The sequence below is a fragment of the Canis aureus genome, chromosome 36 (assembly GCF_053574225.1).
Source record: "Canis aureus isolate CA01 chromosome 36, VMU_Caureus_v.1.0, whole genome shotgun sequence".
NCBI classification, from domain to species: domain Eukaryota; kingdom Metazoa; phylum Chordata; class Mammalia; order Carnivora; family Canidae; genus Canis; species Canis aureus.
Genome location: NC_135646.1, coordinates 19,060,758 through 19,077,793, shown reverse-complemented (window position 1 = coordinate 19,077,793; position 17,036 = coordinate 19,060,758). Strand labels below are relative to the sequence as shown.

Genomic DNA, 17,036 nt, shown 5'->3' with positions numbered 1-17,036 from the left:
TAGTTCAACATGTAAAGATCTTTTTAAAAGATTTTATTTATTTATTCATGAGAGATACAGAGAGAGAAGCAGAGACACAGGCAGAGGGAGAAGCAGGCTCCATGCAGGGAGCCCGACGTGGGACTCGATCCTGGGTCTCCAGGATCACACCCTGGGCCGAAGGTGGCGCTAAACCGCTGAGGCACCTGGGCTGCCCAGCATGTAAAGATCTTGAAAGTCATCACTCCATCCTAACACCAAGTAAAAAGCCAAACAAACTGAAAACTCAACAATCTTACTTAGCTCCATCAGAGATGTGAAGTCACAGGGCAAAACAGTACCCCCAAAATTGAAGAGACAAAAATTGAACACGAGAGTTACAAGTTATCAGAGCAGAAATCCTGAGGAAATTCCTCGCTATTGTGATGAGAAAACCTAAACTATAATTGATGGATTGCTATAGGCTCAAACTGGACAAGTCTGAGGGTTAAAAACTCTAGAGAGTCCTACTCACGTTGGGGGGCACACTTTTGAGAGTTTTATTTCAAGGAGCTTGACCAAGTTCTTATAGTAAATATTGGAGAAAAATCCCCTCATTGCTTCTGGTAGGGGAAGAGGGAAAGGAACTATTTTCGAATAACCAGAGCATTCTGTTCTTTTTAACAAGGTCTGGCATCAAGAGAAACTATTTTTACCAGAGCCTGACTGATGAGGAGTCAGAGAAATACCCAACTCCAGCCATCCTTTCCCACTTAGGTGGAGAAAAAGCTGAGAAACACTCCGGAGGTTTAGAGTTCACAGCCACAGGCTTACTAAAAAATTGAGACCTAATCATAGGATTATAGGAAGTTTCCCTTACCCTAATATCTTACCATCTCACTACCGAAGTCCTATTTATTGCAGTTCCTTTTACCTTGCAACATCATGTCTGGTTATCAAAAACTGACAAGGCATACTAAAAGGCAGAAAACACAGTTTGAAGAGATAGAGCAAGCATCAGAACCAGACTCATATACGGGAAGGATGTTGGGAATTACCATACAAGGAATTTAAAACAATTATGATTAATATGCTAATAGATGCAGTAAAGAGATGGATAGTGTAAACAGAGATGAAAATTTGAGCTCTTCATTTCTGTTATAGTGCTTTTGATTTGCAGCATTTCTTTTTGAATCTTAGAATTTCCATCTCTTGGGGTGCCTGGGTGGCTCAGTTGGTTAAGCGTCTGCCTTCAGCTCAGGTCATGATCCCAGGGTTCTGCTCAGATTCAAAAAGAAATGCTTCATATCAAAAGCACTAAAACAGAAATGAAGATTGACTTTTATTAGTAGACTAAACATGGCTGAGAAACACCCTTTGAGCTTGAGGATATGTTAATAGAAACTTCCAAAATATAATCACAAACAGAAAAAAAAAAAAAAAAAACCCTGAAAAATCAGAACAGAATAGCCAAGAACTGTGGGACAACTACAAAAAGCGTAATGTGTGTATTAGGCACGTTAGAGGGGAAAAAGGAACAGAAGAAATATTTGAAGAAGTAATAACCGAGAATTTCCCCAAAGTAAGGACAGACTCTACATCACAGATCCAGGAATCTGAGAGAACACCAAGCAGGATAAATGCCAAAAAATGCTATACCGAGGCATATCATATTCAAATATTAGAATATCAAAGACAGAGAAAAATCTTGAAAAAAGCCAGAGGGGGGAAAATACCTATTAATTTAATTTTTAAAAAAGATTTTATTTATTTATTCATGAGAGACACACAGAGAGAGAGAGAGGCAGAGACATAGGCAGAGGGAGAAGCAGGCTTCTTGCAGGAAGCCTAATGTGGGACTCGATTCTGTGACTCCAGGATCACGCCCTGAGCCAAAGGCAGATGCTCAATTGTTGAGCCACCCAGGCGTCCCAAAAATACCTGTTTGTAGAAAATATAAAGATAAAAATTACATTTGCTTTCTTTTCAGAAACCATGCAAGCAAATGGAGAGTGGAGTGAAATATTTAAAATACTGAGGGAGGGATCCCTGGGTAGCGCAGTGGTTTGGTGCCTGCCTTTGGCCCAGGGCGTGATCCTGGAGACCCGGGATTGAATCCCACGTCAGGCTCCTGGTGCACAGAGCCTGCTTCTCCCTTTGCCTGTGTCTCTGCCTCTCTCTCTCTCTCTCTCTCTCTCTCTGTGACTATCATAAATAAATAAAAACTTTAAAAAAATAAAATACTGAGGGAAAAAACACCAACCTAGAATTCTGTACCCTGTGAAATTACCCTTCAAAAGTGAATGGGGGTGAATAAAGACTTTCTTAATCAAAATAAATACATAAATAAATAATAATAAATTAAGGGAAATTCTTGCCTTGCAAGAAATGGTAAAGTTTTTCAGAGGGGTACCTGGGTGGCTCAGTCCGTTTAGTGTCCAACTCTTGATTTTGGCTCAGATCACGATCTCACGATCTCAGGGTCATTAGATTGAGCCCCATGTTGGGTTCCATGCTGGGTATGGAGCCTGCTTAAGGTCTCCCCATTCCCTCTGCATCCCCCCAGCACTCACTCTCTAAAAAAAAAATTGTTCTTCAGAGAGAAGAAAAATGATATAGATCAGCAACTCCAATCTACATAAAGAAAAGAAGAACATTAGAGAAAAAATAAGTGAAAGTAAAATAAGACCTTTTATTATGCTTCTTTTTAAATGTTCTAACAATTGCTTAAAGCAATAGCCACAATACATTCAAGTATGTGTATTTATGTATATATGCATATGCCTGCTTATGTAGAAGTGAAATGGCAGCAATGACACAAGGGATGGAAGGAGGAATTAGTAAATATTTTGTTATTATAAGGCTCTTGCTATGCCTGTGAAGTAGTCTAGGGTTGTTTAAAAGTGGATTTGGATTACTTGTAAATGTATATTGCAAATTCTAGGCAACCACTAACAAAAGAGCAAAGAGAGAAGAGTAAATGATATTATATAGAATGTTCAATTAAACCATTAAAGGAGGGCAGCCCAGGTGGCTCAGCGGTTTAGCGCCGCCTTCAGCCCAGGGGGCTTGATCCTGGAAACCCAGGATTGAATCTCACGTTGGGCTCCCTGGATGGAGCCTGCTTCTCCCTCTGCCTGTGTCTCTGCCTCTCTCTCTCTCTCTCTCTCTGTCTCTCTCTCATGAATAAATAAAGTCTTAAAAAAAATAAAAGGAGGAAAAAGTGGAAGAAAAAAATAGGAATAAAGAATAATGGCAACAAATAAAAACCGGTACAAATATGGTATGTATTAGTACACATATATCAATAGTTATTTTAAATATCAATGGTCTAAATACACTATTTTTTTAAAGATCTTATCTATTTGTTTGAAAGAGAGAGCACAGGGGGAGCTGCAGGTAGAGGGAGAGGGAGAAGCAGACTCCACTGAATAGGGAGCCTGATGTGGGGCTCAATCCCAGGACCCTGAGATCATGACATGAACCGAAGACTTAATTGACTGAGGCACCCAGGTGCTCCTAAATACACTACTTAAAAGACAGATTGTCGAAGTGGACTAAAAAATAAGACTCAACTATAGGTTGTCTACAAGCAACCAACTTTGAATATAAAGACACATATAGATAAATGGGCAGAGAAAGAAAAAGCATCCTAACACTAATTAAAAGAAAGCAGGAATAACTGTATTAACCTCAGACAGAGCAGACCCAGAGCACGAAATTTATCAGGGATAAAGAGGGGCATTACATAATGGTAAAGAGGCCAATTATCCAAGAGGATATAAAAATTCTTGGGGTGCCTGGCTATCTCAGTAGAACTCAACATCACTATCAATCATATTGAATATAGTTGACATCTATCAGCTGCTTCACACAACAGCAGAATATATATTCTTCTTAAGTTTACATGGAAAATTCACCAAGATAGACTCCATTCTGAGCTATAAAACACACTTTCACAAATTTAAAAGAATAGAAATTAAAGGGAAAACTGGGAGCCTTTCCCCTTAGGTCAAGAACAAGACAACCGTGTCCATTCTCATTACTTTTATTGAACATAGTACTTGAAGTTCTAGCCACAGCCATCAGACAACAGAAAGAAGTAAAAGGCATCCACATCATTAAGGAAGAAGTAAAACAGTCACTATTTGCAGATGGCATGATACTATATATATAGAAAACCCAAAAGACTCCACCATAAGAATACTAGAACTGATAAATGAATTCAGTAAAATTGCAAGATAGAAAATCAACGTATAGAAATCTGTTGCATTTCTATACACCAATAATGAAGGAGAAAGAGAAATTAAGAAAACAACCCATTTACAGTTGCACCAAAAATAATAAGATACCTAGGAATAAGCCTAACCAAAAGGGTAAAAGGCCTGTACTCTAAAAACTATAAAACACTGATGAAAGAAATTGCCAAAGCAATCTTGAAAAAGAAAAGCAAAGCTGGAGGCATCACAATTCCAGACTTCAAGTTATATTACAAAGCAGTAGTAATCAAAACAGCATGATATTGGCACAAAAATAGACACACAGATCGATGGAACAGAATAGCAAACCCAGAAATAAACCCACAACCATATGGTCAATTCATCTTTGACAAAGCAGGAAAGGATATCCAATGAGGAAAGGACAATTTCTTCAAGAGTGTTGGGAAAACTGGACAACTACATGCAAAAGAAAGCAATAAGACCATTTTTAACCCTATACATGAAAATAAACCCAAAATGCATTAAAGACTTAAATGTGAGGCTTGAAACCATAAAAATCCCAGAAAAGAACACAGGTAATAACCACTTTGACTTCTGCCATAGCACCTTTTTTCTAGATATGTGTCCTGAGGCAAGAGAAACACAAGCAAAAATAAATTATTGGGACTATTTCAAAATAAAAAGCTTCTGCACATCAAAAGAAATAATAAAAAAAAAAACCTAAAAGATGACCTACTGAATGGGAGAAGATGACATCTGATAAAAGGTCACAACTTCTACAACTCAATAACCCCCCAAAAATAATCCAATTAAAAATGGGTAGAAGAAAAAAAAATGGGTAGAAGTTATGAACAGACATTTCTCCATAGAAAACATGGCCAGCAGACACATAAAGAGATACTTAACATCACTCATCATCAGGAAAATGCAAATCAAAAGTACAACGTGCTATCACCTCACACCTGTCAGAATGGCTAAAACTGACAACATAAGAAACAACAGGTGTTGGTAAGGATGTGTAGAAAAAGGAACGCTTGTGCACTGTTGGTGGGAATGCAAACTGGTGCAGCTACTGTAGAAGATAAGATGGAGGTTTCACAAAAAGTTAAAAAAATAGAACCACTTTACAATTCAGTGATTGCACTACTTAGTATTTACCCAAAGAATACAAAAATACCAATTTAAAGTGATACATGCACCATATATTTATAGCAGCATTATCTACAATAGCCAAATTATGGAAACAGCCGAAGGGCAATCAGTTGATGAATCTATAAAGAAGACATGAATATATATATGAATATTATTCAGCCATAAAAAATCATGTAATCTTGCCATTTGCAACAACATGGATGGAGCTAGAGAGTATAATGGTAAGCCAAATAAGTCAGAGAAAGACAAATATGATGTCAATCATATGTGGAATTTAAGAAACAAATGAGCAAAGGGAAAAAGAGACAAACCAAGAAATAGACTTTTTTTTTTTTAGTTTAGCACCATTTATTAAGTGATCTCAGCTGTTGTTGTAGCTGCTGTATATCAGCCTGTTCTTAAAACATAAAATGCTCTTCCAATTCCTCTCGTCCAGAAGGATCTTCCAGGTAGCACGCCAACAGAACAAGAGACTCCGATGATGCCAGCTTCAATGATGGTGCCATCCAGAGAGGGAGAGGGTCATGGCACATTCAACTGCGGCTTCCAGAGGTTTTGAAAAAGGAACCTTTGGGGGCCCAGCCTGCCTGGCATTTTGATGCTGTAGGTGTGGGTTTTGTACTCCATAATGGTGTTGGGAGGTAGGTTAAGCACTCGCCGAAGGGTATCCCGGATGAGGGCTGTGGTTGCTTGGTCACTGGCAGTCTTATTCCATATTGAAATAATGTCCTCCTGAAACCGGACAGAGACCACAGCCCCACAGATCTCCTCCCCAACCATGAACTGTTCCCCCAACATGGCCAGGATGAGATTCTCCCAGCAACGGGATGCCAAGCCCTTCCGCAGTCGAATAATCCACTTGCCACCATTTTTATTTGCATCATCCTCCCACATGGGCTTAATTCCTTCTTTGAAGAGATGGAAGTCACTGTGGCCTGTCAGGTCCCCAGGACGTACCATGTGGCTATAAAACCTCCAGAACTGCTCCACAGAGGCAAAGGTGCCGATCTGTTTGATATTCTGTTCATAGCTCTGTGAGCTGGTGGGACGGCCAGGGGTTCTTCTGCAGTACCAGAAAGTATAGTTGTACTGCAGGGGATGCTCTGCTGGCCCAGGGACAACAGCCTTCCTCTTACTGCTGCCCTGACTTTTGTCTCGTTCCGTTTTTTCCTTCTCACCATCTTTCTGTGTGCTGTTTTCTTCATTCTGATCATGGCCCCCACTGTCATCATCTTTCAGTGTGTTGAACTTGTTGTTCATCCTCTCACCTCTGCTCCGCCGGGTCTTCCCCGCCCCCCCAGTTTAGGGCCCCCAAGAAATAGACTTTTAAAAATTAATTTATTCGAGAGAGTGTGCATGTGCATGCGAGGGGGGCAGGGAGGAGCAGAGAGAGTGGATCGTGAGCCCAAACCAAGAGCCTGAGCCAACTGAGCCCCCCAGGTGCCCGAATAGATTCTTATAGAGCACAAACTGATGGTTACCAGAGGGCAAGTGGGGTGGCGTCGTTAAGTTTAATAGGTGATGGGGGGAAGCCCAGGTGGCTCAGCGGTTTAGTGCTGCCTTTGGCCCAGGACGTGCTAAACCACTGAGACACCCAGGGGTCCCCAGGGCCTACTCCTAAAACCAAAGCTTATTCCCACTCCAGGGAGCTATCAGAAATCTCAGCCATGGAAGACTATTGGCACCTAGCTGATAACTAGATGCCATCTAAATGCAGCAGAATTTGACAGACTCAAGAGGGATTTTTTTTTTAAGATTTTATTTATTCATTCATGAGAGATACAGGGAGAGGCAGAGACACAGGCAGAGGGAGAAGCAGGCTCCATGCAGGGAGCCTGACGTGGGACTCCATCCCAGGTCTCCAGGATCACACCCTGGGCCAAAGGCAGGTGTCAAACCACTGAGCCACCCAGGGATCCCTCAAGAAGGGATGTTTAATAATACACAGACTTATAGTAAAACAGTCTGCAAATATTTATTGGGCACCTGTTGTGAATGAGACACTGTTCAAGGACTTGAAGGTATATACCAGTGAATAAAGTCCCTGTTTTTTTTTTTAATTTTTATTTATTTATGATAGTCACACAGAGAGAGAGAGAGAGAGGCAGAGACACAGGCAGAGGGAGAAGCAGGCTCCATGCACCGGGAGCCCGATGTGGGATTCGATCCCGGGGCCTCCAGGATCGCGCCCTGGGCCAAAGGCAGGCGCCAAACCGCTGCGCCACCCAGGGATCCCTAAAGTCCCTGTTTTAATAGTGCTTACATTTTAATAGAGGGAATTCACAATAGACAAATTATATGTTAGCTGATAAGTACTAGAGTGAAAAATAGAGTAGGGAAGAAAGGGATGCTATTTTCTAAAAGAGGGTGAAGGAAGGCTTTATTGATGTCTTAGAATGTTTGGGCTGCTGTAACAAAATACCAGAGACTTGTAGATTACAAACAAATTTTTTTTTTTACAGTTTTATAGCCTAAAAGTCCAAGATGGGTGATTATATGAATGCCATCTTCCAGGTCCCAGACTTCTTGTATTTTCACATAGTGGAATGGGCTAATGAGCTCTCTGAGATCAATTTCCTAAGAATACTATTCCCATTCATGAGGGCTCCTTCCTCATGATCTATTTTCAAAGGCCCTACCTCCTAATACCATCACCGTGGGTGTTAAGATGTCAACATATGGATTTTGGAAGGACACATTCAGACTATACTAACGGAAAAGGTGATTCTTCAGCAGAGGCTTGGAAGACTGTGTGTGGACATGTGCGGAAGGAGCGTTCCAGGTGGAGGGACAGCTTATATAAAATTACTGAAAATGGGAGGATGCTTTGTGAATTTTTTTTTTAATTTTTTATTTATTTATGATAGTCACACACAGAGAGAGAGAGAGAGAGGCAGAGACACAGGCAGAGGGAGAAGCAGGCTCCATGCACCGGGAGCCCGACGTGGGATTCGATCCCAGGTCTCCAGGATCGCGCCCTGGGCCAAAGGCAGGCGCCAAACCGCTGCGCCACCCAGGGATCCCTGCTTTGTGAATTTTAGAAGCAGCAAGGAAGCCATTGGTCTGGAGTGAAATAAGGCAAGACCAGAATAGTTGTGAGAAGTTTTTTTTTTTTTTTTAAAGATTTTATTTATTTGTGAGAGACACAGAGAGAAAGAGTCAGGGAGAAGCAGGCTTCCTGCAAGGAGCCCGAGGTGGGACTCGATCCCAGATCCCAGGATCATGCCCTGAGCTGAAGGCAGGTGCTCGACCACTGAGCCACCCAGGCGTCCCTAGTTGTGAGAAGTTAAAGAGACATAAGTGTGGGAGGAAAACACAGGTCCTCGCTGTTTTAATTGTGGCATGGGAAACTACCGGAGAGTTTTTAGCAGAGGTGGGACATTTTATTTCTGTGTTAAAAGATCACTGTGCTGACTGTGTTGAGAATAATCCATGGGTGGAGAGAGTGCAGAGGCAGAGAGACAAACTGGATCGCCTTTACAATCTAGAAAAGATTTAGTGGTAATTCGCCTGAGAGGGACAGTGATGGGCCAGCCCAGGTGGCTCCGTGGTTAGCGCCGCCTTCAGCCCAGGGCCTGATCCTGGAGACCCAGGATCGAGTCCCACGTCAGGCTCCCTGCATGGAGCCTGCTCCTCCCTCTGCCTGTGTCTCTGCCTCTCTCTCTCTCTCTGTGTCTCTCATGAATAAATAAATAAAATCTTAAAAAAAAAAAGTGAGTGGTGCTAGTGTATAACAGGAGAAAATGAATGGGCATGGCTGTGTTGCAACAAACTTTATTACAACGCTACAACTCGACTTTTACATTTTCTCCAAATGTCACTAAATATTACTCTTTAATACTAATTGTTAAATACACACCGAGCAAAAACAGTCTGCAAAACCTAGAATATTTACTCTGGCTGTTTAGTCTTTCAAGCTTGTATAGATGAAACAAGACGGGACATTAGTTGGTAATGGTCGAAGACGGGCGAGGATATGTGGGGTTTATTGTACTAGTTTACCTTTGTATATATATGGTTGGCATCTTTCAGAAAAACAAAAGTCTGATAGATGTTTAGGGGTGTTAAAGCTGGTCATGCGTCTTCCCATCCCCTTTCGACAAACGTCGCCTGAAAGTCGTGTAAATCTGGTAAATGCAGCCTTTGCTTTTTTTCTTTTCCTGAAAAGGCAAAAACCGTTTCAAGCCTTTAGGGTTGTCAAAGGAATCCCTTTGGATTGGACATTTGGCGGCCGCGAGAGTGGGAGGCACAAACGCGATGGGGGAAAGGGGCTTTGGTTTTTTTTTTTTTTTTTTTCACATCATATATGTGTATATATATATATTCACTCCCAAGACCAACCCCCTTTTTACAAGGAATCAAGACAAAATCCCCGTTAGTTATCACTCCAGGATTCCCCGCCCTCAGATGAGTCCCGGAAATGACGCCGTCAGCCCAGCGCTCCCTCCGTCCGTCCCCAGTAGCGGCGGGGCAGGAACGTCAGCACGTCGGTCCTCCCGCAGGTCCCGCACGGGGACGACCCGCCGGAACGCCCCAGCCGGCGCCAGTCCCCGAAGCTTCGGGAGTCCGGGAGACTGCGACTGCGCAGGAATGCGGGGGCGGGACTTCAAGTGGCCCCGCCCCCCCCTCAGACCGCGCGGCCAATGAGCAGCTCCTGCCCCGGGGCCGAGTAAATCCCCAGAGGCCGGAGTGATTAGCCGAGGCCCGCCCCGCCCGCCCTTGGCTTCTGCCGGCTCTCGCTCCCCGCCTCGCGCCGCCGCCGCCCCGCCTTCCTCCCTCCGCCGCCCGCCTCCCCTCCAGCGAGGTGACACGGGGCTTCGGCTGGGGAAGGGGGCGAGGGGAGTCGGTCAGGCGTCGGCCCGGCGGCGTCGGCGCGGCCCCCAGCCTGAGCGCGGTGAGGGGTGCGGGTCGCAGGGGAGAAGGGGGCCGCGTGGCGGCCGCGGGAGGGCCCTGAGCGCGCGGCGGGGGGCGCGCCGTGGCGTCTGGGGGCGGCCGTGAGGGCGGCGAGCGCGACCCGGGTGTGCCCCAGGGCGGTCGGCCGGGCTCGGAGGATGCCGAGCTCGCGTCGCCCCGTTTCCAGAGCTTCTCTTGGCAGCTTGGCACAGACCTTAAGGATTTTGCCTCTGTTTGGGTTTGTGTGGGCTGCGAGGAGGACATTTAAAGATCCCCTGAAAACACTTGGAGGCTCTCTCGGGGGTGCTTGCCCCGCGCGGGAGGGTGCGTCCCCGGCCCTCGGTCCTGGGTGGGGAGGCGGGGAGGCGGGGAGGCCAGGTGGGCCGGTCCACTTTCGCTCTCCGAGTCTCGTTAAAATAAACAAACCAGGAATTCCTCGCCCTTCTCCCCACGCCCTGCCCTGCCCCACTCAGCGACACACATACCCAAGTTTTTAAGAAGCTGACTTAGAAAATCCTAAGGGCGGGGCGGGGGGGGGGTCGGTCTCCTTTGTCTTGAAAATACAGCACTAGTACGTGCGGGTTTCTTTATAAGAAATATGAGTGGTCTCAAAAAAAAAAAAAAAGAAAAAAAGAAATATGAGTGGAAAAAAGAAAAAAAATATGAGTGGCCCTGGGGCGAATTTGTGGTCCCGAGTAGTCCTCTTTCAGGGTCCGCCCTAGAGGATTCTGACGGTATTGATTGGTGTGAGGTACTGTGTTGGCTGCGACGCCTGCGTGAGGCTCTGCGCTCTGGAAAAGCAATCCCCATAAAAGCGTAGCCGGTTGTTTGCAGGAAGTGAAGTAGATAAATCTATAGTTCTGATAAATCTACACTTATTATTTTTTTTAAGACGGCCTCTGTTCCTACCAAACCTTTGCGTATTTTTTTTTTTCTCTTTCACAGATTTGATTAATCCTCTCCCCCACCCAACCACCTACCACCGATGAGGAGAAGTTGGAGTGACTTGGTTGAACTGAATTTTATTCACCAGAAGACAGTCCCGTTTGTTTCACTTCTTTTCGTTTTCCCTGCTGCTTTGGGCTTTACTGTAACGGCAGAAAAACTTGGAAAATAAAATGAACATGCTGTGGTCTTGAACATACATTTTTTTTTTTTTTTTCCTTGAGGAAAAAATTAAAGTGCCAGAGTGAAAGCCAGAATGGCATCCAGAGAGAGGCTCTTTGAACTTTGGATGCTTTATTGTACAAAGGTAATTGTTTTCCTTTTTATTTCTAAGTTTTGAAATACTTTGTTATAAGATTTTGTGACCGGCCTTATTTTATTTACCGGATAGTAGCAGATTTTTATTCATAGTAATGACCCGAAATTTAGAAACATGGACTTTTCCGTCTTCCACTTTTCTTGGGTTTGAACACAGCACGATATTGACACACTTTTAAAACATGTAGGTATGGTTTTATTTGATAATTTTCTGAAGGGATTCCCCAAATTATATCCCCCAGAGTTAATGACCTTAGGAGAAAAATAAAATACTTGTTTTCCTGCTTTTCTTTTCCCCCCACAAATAGGGGTAGAATAGATATTTTTATGAGAGGAGCATTAACATTTTTTGTATAATCTCTTAATTGGCTTAAAAAAGATTATTGATTATGTAAAAATGTTACTGATTTCAGGTGGTTATAAACTTATTGTGATGATAGCACTTGATAAATATTGGATCGTTTGATCCTCACAATAGTCCTGTGAGATGGGTATTGTAATTATCCCCTTTTACTGACCAGAAAATTGATGTAGAAGTTAAAGGGGCTATTGAGAAGTAGAACCACTTGAGTTGTTAAATCCATGCTTTTATCCATAATGACTCCTTAATTTTTATTTTATACAAGAGAATTTTTTGTCTTTGTGTGAATTTTTACATGTTAGCTTTGATTTTAGGTTATTGGAAGAGAAGGATACTATTTGAAAACATGTTTTTCAAGAAAAGAGCTACATTAACCACTTGGAAGATATTGTTAAGGGTCAGGAAACATCTCTAATTTACTACTTGAGTTTCTTTAGCTCTGTGGTGAAGTTCTCAGGTCTCAGCTTTTATTTCTGCATTATCCCTTCAGGCTCCTTTTTTTATTCAGCTTTTTAAAGAACAAGTTACTCTTTAACAAGTGATCTCCGTTATCTCTAATACTAAATTTTAGAGGTCACAGTGGAATTTTCTTTGACTTCCTGGTTTGGTATTTCTTACAGTTACTGAAGGACATTTACTTTGAAATGTTTGATAGTGGATTTTTAAAATAGCTTTTTTAGTCTTGTGTAATTTAATGCCAGAAATGTCTTTTTAAAAATAGACCATTTTTTCCAATAAAAAAGGAATCTAATTCACCACTTTTGAAAATAGTCACTAACATACATGTCAGCCAGAAATTAAAATGCATTTTAGTATGAAGAATGTTGATTGTTTAAAAATGATTTATTTAAAAATTCATTAAGATTAGGAGGTTTTACATTTTCAGGATGACAAAAGATAAATGGGGTTACATCTTATTCTGCTTTGTAGGTAGAGCTCTTGTTTTGTCATTGTGCTTATTGAAAAGATAGTATAGGGGCACTTGGCTGGGTCAGAGCATGTAGAGCATGCAACTCGTGATCATGGGCTTGTGAATTTGAGCTCCACATTGGGTGTAGGGGTTACTTAAAAATCTTTAAAAAGAAAAGATAGTATAGTTTGTTGGCATACCCCGAATTTTATTCTTGATAACCTTTATTATAAATATGAATCCTTACTCTTTTATAAAGATGTTTAAGTAAATAACGAAGACCCTTCATGGTCAAATTTTAAAGCCTAATTTTGGACAGGAAGATAAACCCCTCCTTTTAAAATTTTTTGGATAGGGCAGCCCTGGTGGCTCAGCAGTTTAGCAGCACCTTCAGTCCAGGGCATGATCCTGGAGACCCGGGATCGAGTCCCATGTCAGGCTTCCTGCATGGAGCCTGCTTCTCCCTCTCCCTGGGTCTCTGCCTCTCTCTCTCTGTGTGAATAAATAAATACAATCTTAAAAAAAAATAAGGTTTTTTGTATGAATCCCATTTTTATGTTTAAGATTTAAATCAGTTGTGCACTTAAGATTTAAAATTTTTTGACTATTTTCAAAAATTGTTATTAAAATAATGATTTATGTTTCATCAGTTCATGGGTAAGCTTGTAAGCTAGATAATGTGTAAGCTAGACAATTCAAGTAGTTTCCAAATATACATCATATATTTAACACTTCTGCTCCCCGGTGAGAATGATTACCAGATAGCCAGTTGTTCTTTACACTGTCCAGCCTTATTGCTCTCATTTTAGCATATTGCTTTCAAACCACCTGCCTCTTTCACCTGACTTTTTAGACCTTTACTTACACCTTTAATGAGTCTTCAGACTACTTCAAGACTGCACAGATCTTCTTTTAACTTAGCTCCAATTTAGACCTTTTGTGGGCTTGTAACTGTGAAGTTAGTTTTGGCTTTGCTCCTGTTTTATTTTGTGACCTTGAGCAAGATTTACCTCTTTGGCTCTCACATTTTTTCATTTGGTCTGTGTGTATAGGGAGAATGCTTGTTTTAATTCACCATTAACATTTTCATTTGTTTTGACTTCGGAGGGACATGCATTTATTTTGTCCTTATACTTCTGGATTGTCATATAGATTTTTTTAGCTCATCGTCTTTGTTAAGTTTTTCCTTATGAAAAATTTCAAGTAGGCATAGAGAAGATAATACAGGGAACTCTTTTGTATCTGTCACTCTGCTTCGGTAACTTATCAATTCATATCATCTATAACCCTCCATTACCCATGAAATATTTTAAAGCAAATCCAGACAACATCATCTTATCTAATAAGTATTTAAAAGTATATCTATGAAACTCTTCTTAAAAACGTGATAATCAGGGATCCCTGGGTGGCACAGCTGTTTGGCGCCTGCCTTTGGCCCAGGGCGTGATCCTGGAGACCCGGGATCGAATCCCATATCGGGCTCCCGGTGCATGGAGCCTGCTTCTTCCTCTGCCTGTGTCTCTGCCTCTCTCTCTCTCTCTCTCTCTCTTTCTCGGTGACTATAATAAATAAATAAAAATTTAAAAAAATAAAAAAAAACGTGATAAAATATAATTCTTCAAGTCAGTCATCAAATATCTGGTCAGTGCTCAAACTTTTCTGATAGTATAAATATTCTTATTTTCCTGCTGTTTGACTCAATATTTAAACAAAGTATACACATATTTTGTTGAAAGTTTCTGTTAAATCTTTTAATCTATAGGTTCTCCCCCACAATACTTTTTATTCCTTCTGATTATTTGTTGAAGAAACCAGGTTTTGATATTAGAGTTTTCCTCATTCTGGGTTTTGCTGATTTCATTACTTGATTTTAATTGTTTTTCTCTCCTGGTGTCTGCAAACTGGCAGATCTAGAGACTTGGTTAATTCATGTTCTCTTTGGTGGGGGAAGCCTAGAGTAAGTGTTTCCACTATCAGTGAGTTTTACTTATGTGTATTGATTATTTCATTAGGAGTTTGCAAAACTGTGATGTTCCAATTCTATTATTTCTTTATTAGCAGAACGTATATAGAGAAGTGTCCCTGTATCTATTGTTTGAGAGTCTTTAAAGGGAAGGCAGGCAGGATAAATATTTGATTCTTTCTCTTTGTTTTTAGAATGATGACTTGAGTTACTAGCATGCTCCAAAGGTGATCAGTTATTTTTCTTAAGTATCAAGTACATCTTTAATGATTAAAATTTAAATATTGTCTACCATTTTGCTGTCCTCGTTGGTGTGCTATCCATACCAAACTTTGTTTACATACCTGATTAAAGATGACTTTGAAGATTTTTGAAAGTCTGTTTCAGAATGGTAAGGTTAGGACATTCTCCATATTTGCCACAGTGCTAACTGGCAGAGGCATTCCACAGTGTATTAGCCATAGATCAATATTAAGGTATTATCCTAGTGTTTCTATGTAATGTGATGTTTTAAAAGTTGCCATTGATAATTATAAAAGTTTAGTAGGTCTTTAGGGCAATATCAGAAATAATCCTTGGGTAATACTGTTTAGGCAAAAGAGAAGAGAATATATAAATATGTTTTCTTTTAGCCTAGGTTCAGTTGTAAGCCTAAATGCTAGTGTTTAAAGTCTTTCAAGTACAATTTAAAAAGTTTACTGGTATCAGTTTTTAGCAGATGGCGTCCTACAAATTAAACTTGATATTTGAAAATAATTTGGGTAAAAGACTTGGCAGTTTTTTTTTTTTTTTAAATTTTTATTTATTTATGATAGTCACACAGAGAGAGAGAGGCAGAGACACAGGGAGAAGCAGGCTCCATGCACCGGGAGCCCAACGTGGGATTCGATCCAGGGTCTCCCGGATTGCGCCCTGGGCCAAAGGCAGGCGCCAAACCGCTGCGCCACCCAGGGATCCCACTTGGCAGTTGTTTTAACCAAACTTTTCAGGTCTAATTTTTCACTTTTTTCTTCTAGGAATAGAGTTTAATTGCATGGTTAGAAACATGCATCTTCCTACTAGGTTATTTGTTAACATCATGTAATTATCACATAATATAGACAGTATGATTTCTGAAAACCTAGCATTCCTGCTTTCTATAGATAATTTCACTAGATTGATTATGTAGTCTGATCTTTTCTCCAAACGGCCATACCCACCCAGGGTCAAGGATTTCATTAACAGTGAATTTCATATAGCTCTTATAAGTTAAACATTAATTTGAACAGGTTTAATCATGTATCTGGATTTTAGTATAGTTAACTATTTCTTGTCTGAGCATATTTTTCTTAGTATTAAAGGCAAATTGATTTGCTTTTGGATATCTAAAGATTTTAGTTCATATTATCTGTAGTAGGCACCACATTATTCCTATCCTTTGACATTTTTTTACATAGTGTACTTAACGGTAAGAGAGACAGAACAGTTTTTGTCTGTTATACAACCTTTTGGAATTTATCTATTGCAAATAACAAGACATATGTATCATAAGTCCCTCTCTTAAGTCCCCTTGGATAGGCATTAGGATATATTTCTGTTTAACATTTAGCTTTTTGAGAGTGCTATAGTTGATCACTAGAATACTGCAGAAAAGAAACGGAACCTCTCAAATTCTTAGATAAGATTAAGTTATTTTTGTTCTGTGTAGTGGAAAGTATCAAATGCATGAACTCACTAAAAAGATACAAGGTGACTCAAAAGCATCAGGACATTTGAAATATAGCAGTGAACAAAAAAATGAAATATAGCAATGTGGGTTGAAATTTATGGTTCATTTTTGTCATTTGCTTTTTTAAAAAATTATTCATTGTACACTAAAGAATTTTGTGAAGCTACAGAATTAGAGCCAACATTTAGTCCCAGTTTTGCTTCTGAGCTTAAAGAAGGACCTGAAAACAGGTCACATAATTTCTTCATGTTAACAATTTTCTCATCTGTGAAATGGGAAAAAAGTGATTATTTTTGCATCTCTCAAAGTTGTGTAGAAAAGATGAATTGATTATGTTTACATGTATTGTAAGGGTGAGAAATATAAAATGTAGTCTTTATTAGTAGTTTTAAAATTCATATATGAGCTCAAGAGTGTAGCATTACTTCCATTTTGCCTTTATTTAATATAATAGAGAACAATATTCTCACCTTTTTATCTAGTGATGAAGCAGAGCTCATCAATGGCTTAATTTTTAATCTTTTTATTTTTCTATCAGTCATAGTGCTTAGTTATTCTAATAATGATACGGGATATTTTTTTCCTCCTCTAAACCAAGTTTGTTTTGG

General features: G+C 40.6%; 1 protein-coding gene and 1 pseudogene across 11 annotated transcripts in view; one reads left to right on the top strand and one right to left on the bottom strand.

Annotated features, from left to right (window-relative positions):
• Positions 1–5,765: 5,765 nt before the first annotated feature.
• On the bottom strand, positions 5,766–6,598 carry LOC144305893 (eukaryotic translation initiation factor 4E type 2 pseudogene; annotated as a pseudogene).
• A 3,262-nt stretch (positions 6,599–9,860) lies between these two features.
• Positions 9,861–17,036, top strand: part of NBEAL1 (neurobeachin like 1) — a 178,064-nt gene continuing 170,888 nt past the window's right edge. For 2 of the 11 annotated variants that reach the window (XM_077885018.1, XM_077885019.1), the window contains exons 1-2: positions 9,867–10,224; positions 11,169–11,475. In XM_077885018.1, coding sequence (XP_077741144.1) covers positions 11,425–11,475 — 51 coding nt within the window. In that variant the 5' untranslated portion in view covers positions 9,867–10,224; positions 11,169–11,424. Of the gene's footprint in view, positions 10,232–10,308; positions 10,548–11,168; positions 11,476–17,036 lie in introns of those variants that run through there. The other 9 variants (XR_013372903.1, XM_077885014.1, XM_077885010.1 and 6 more) reach the window with 9 other exon arrangements.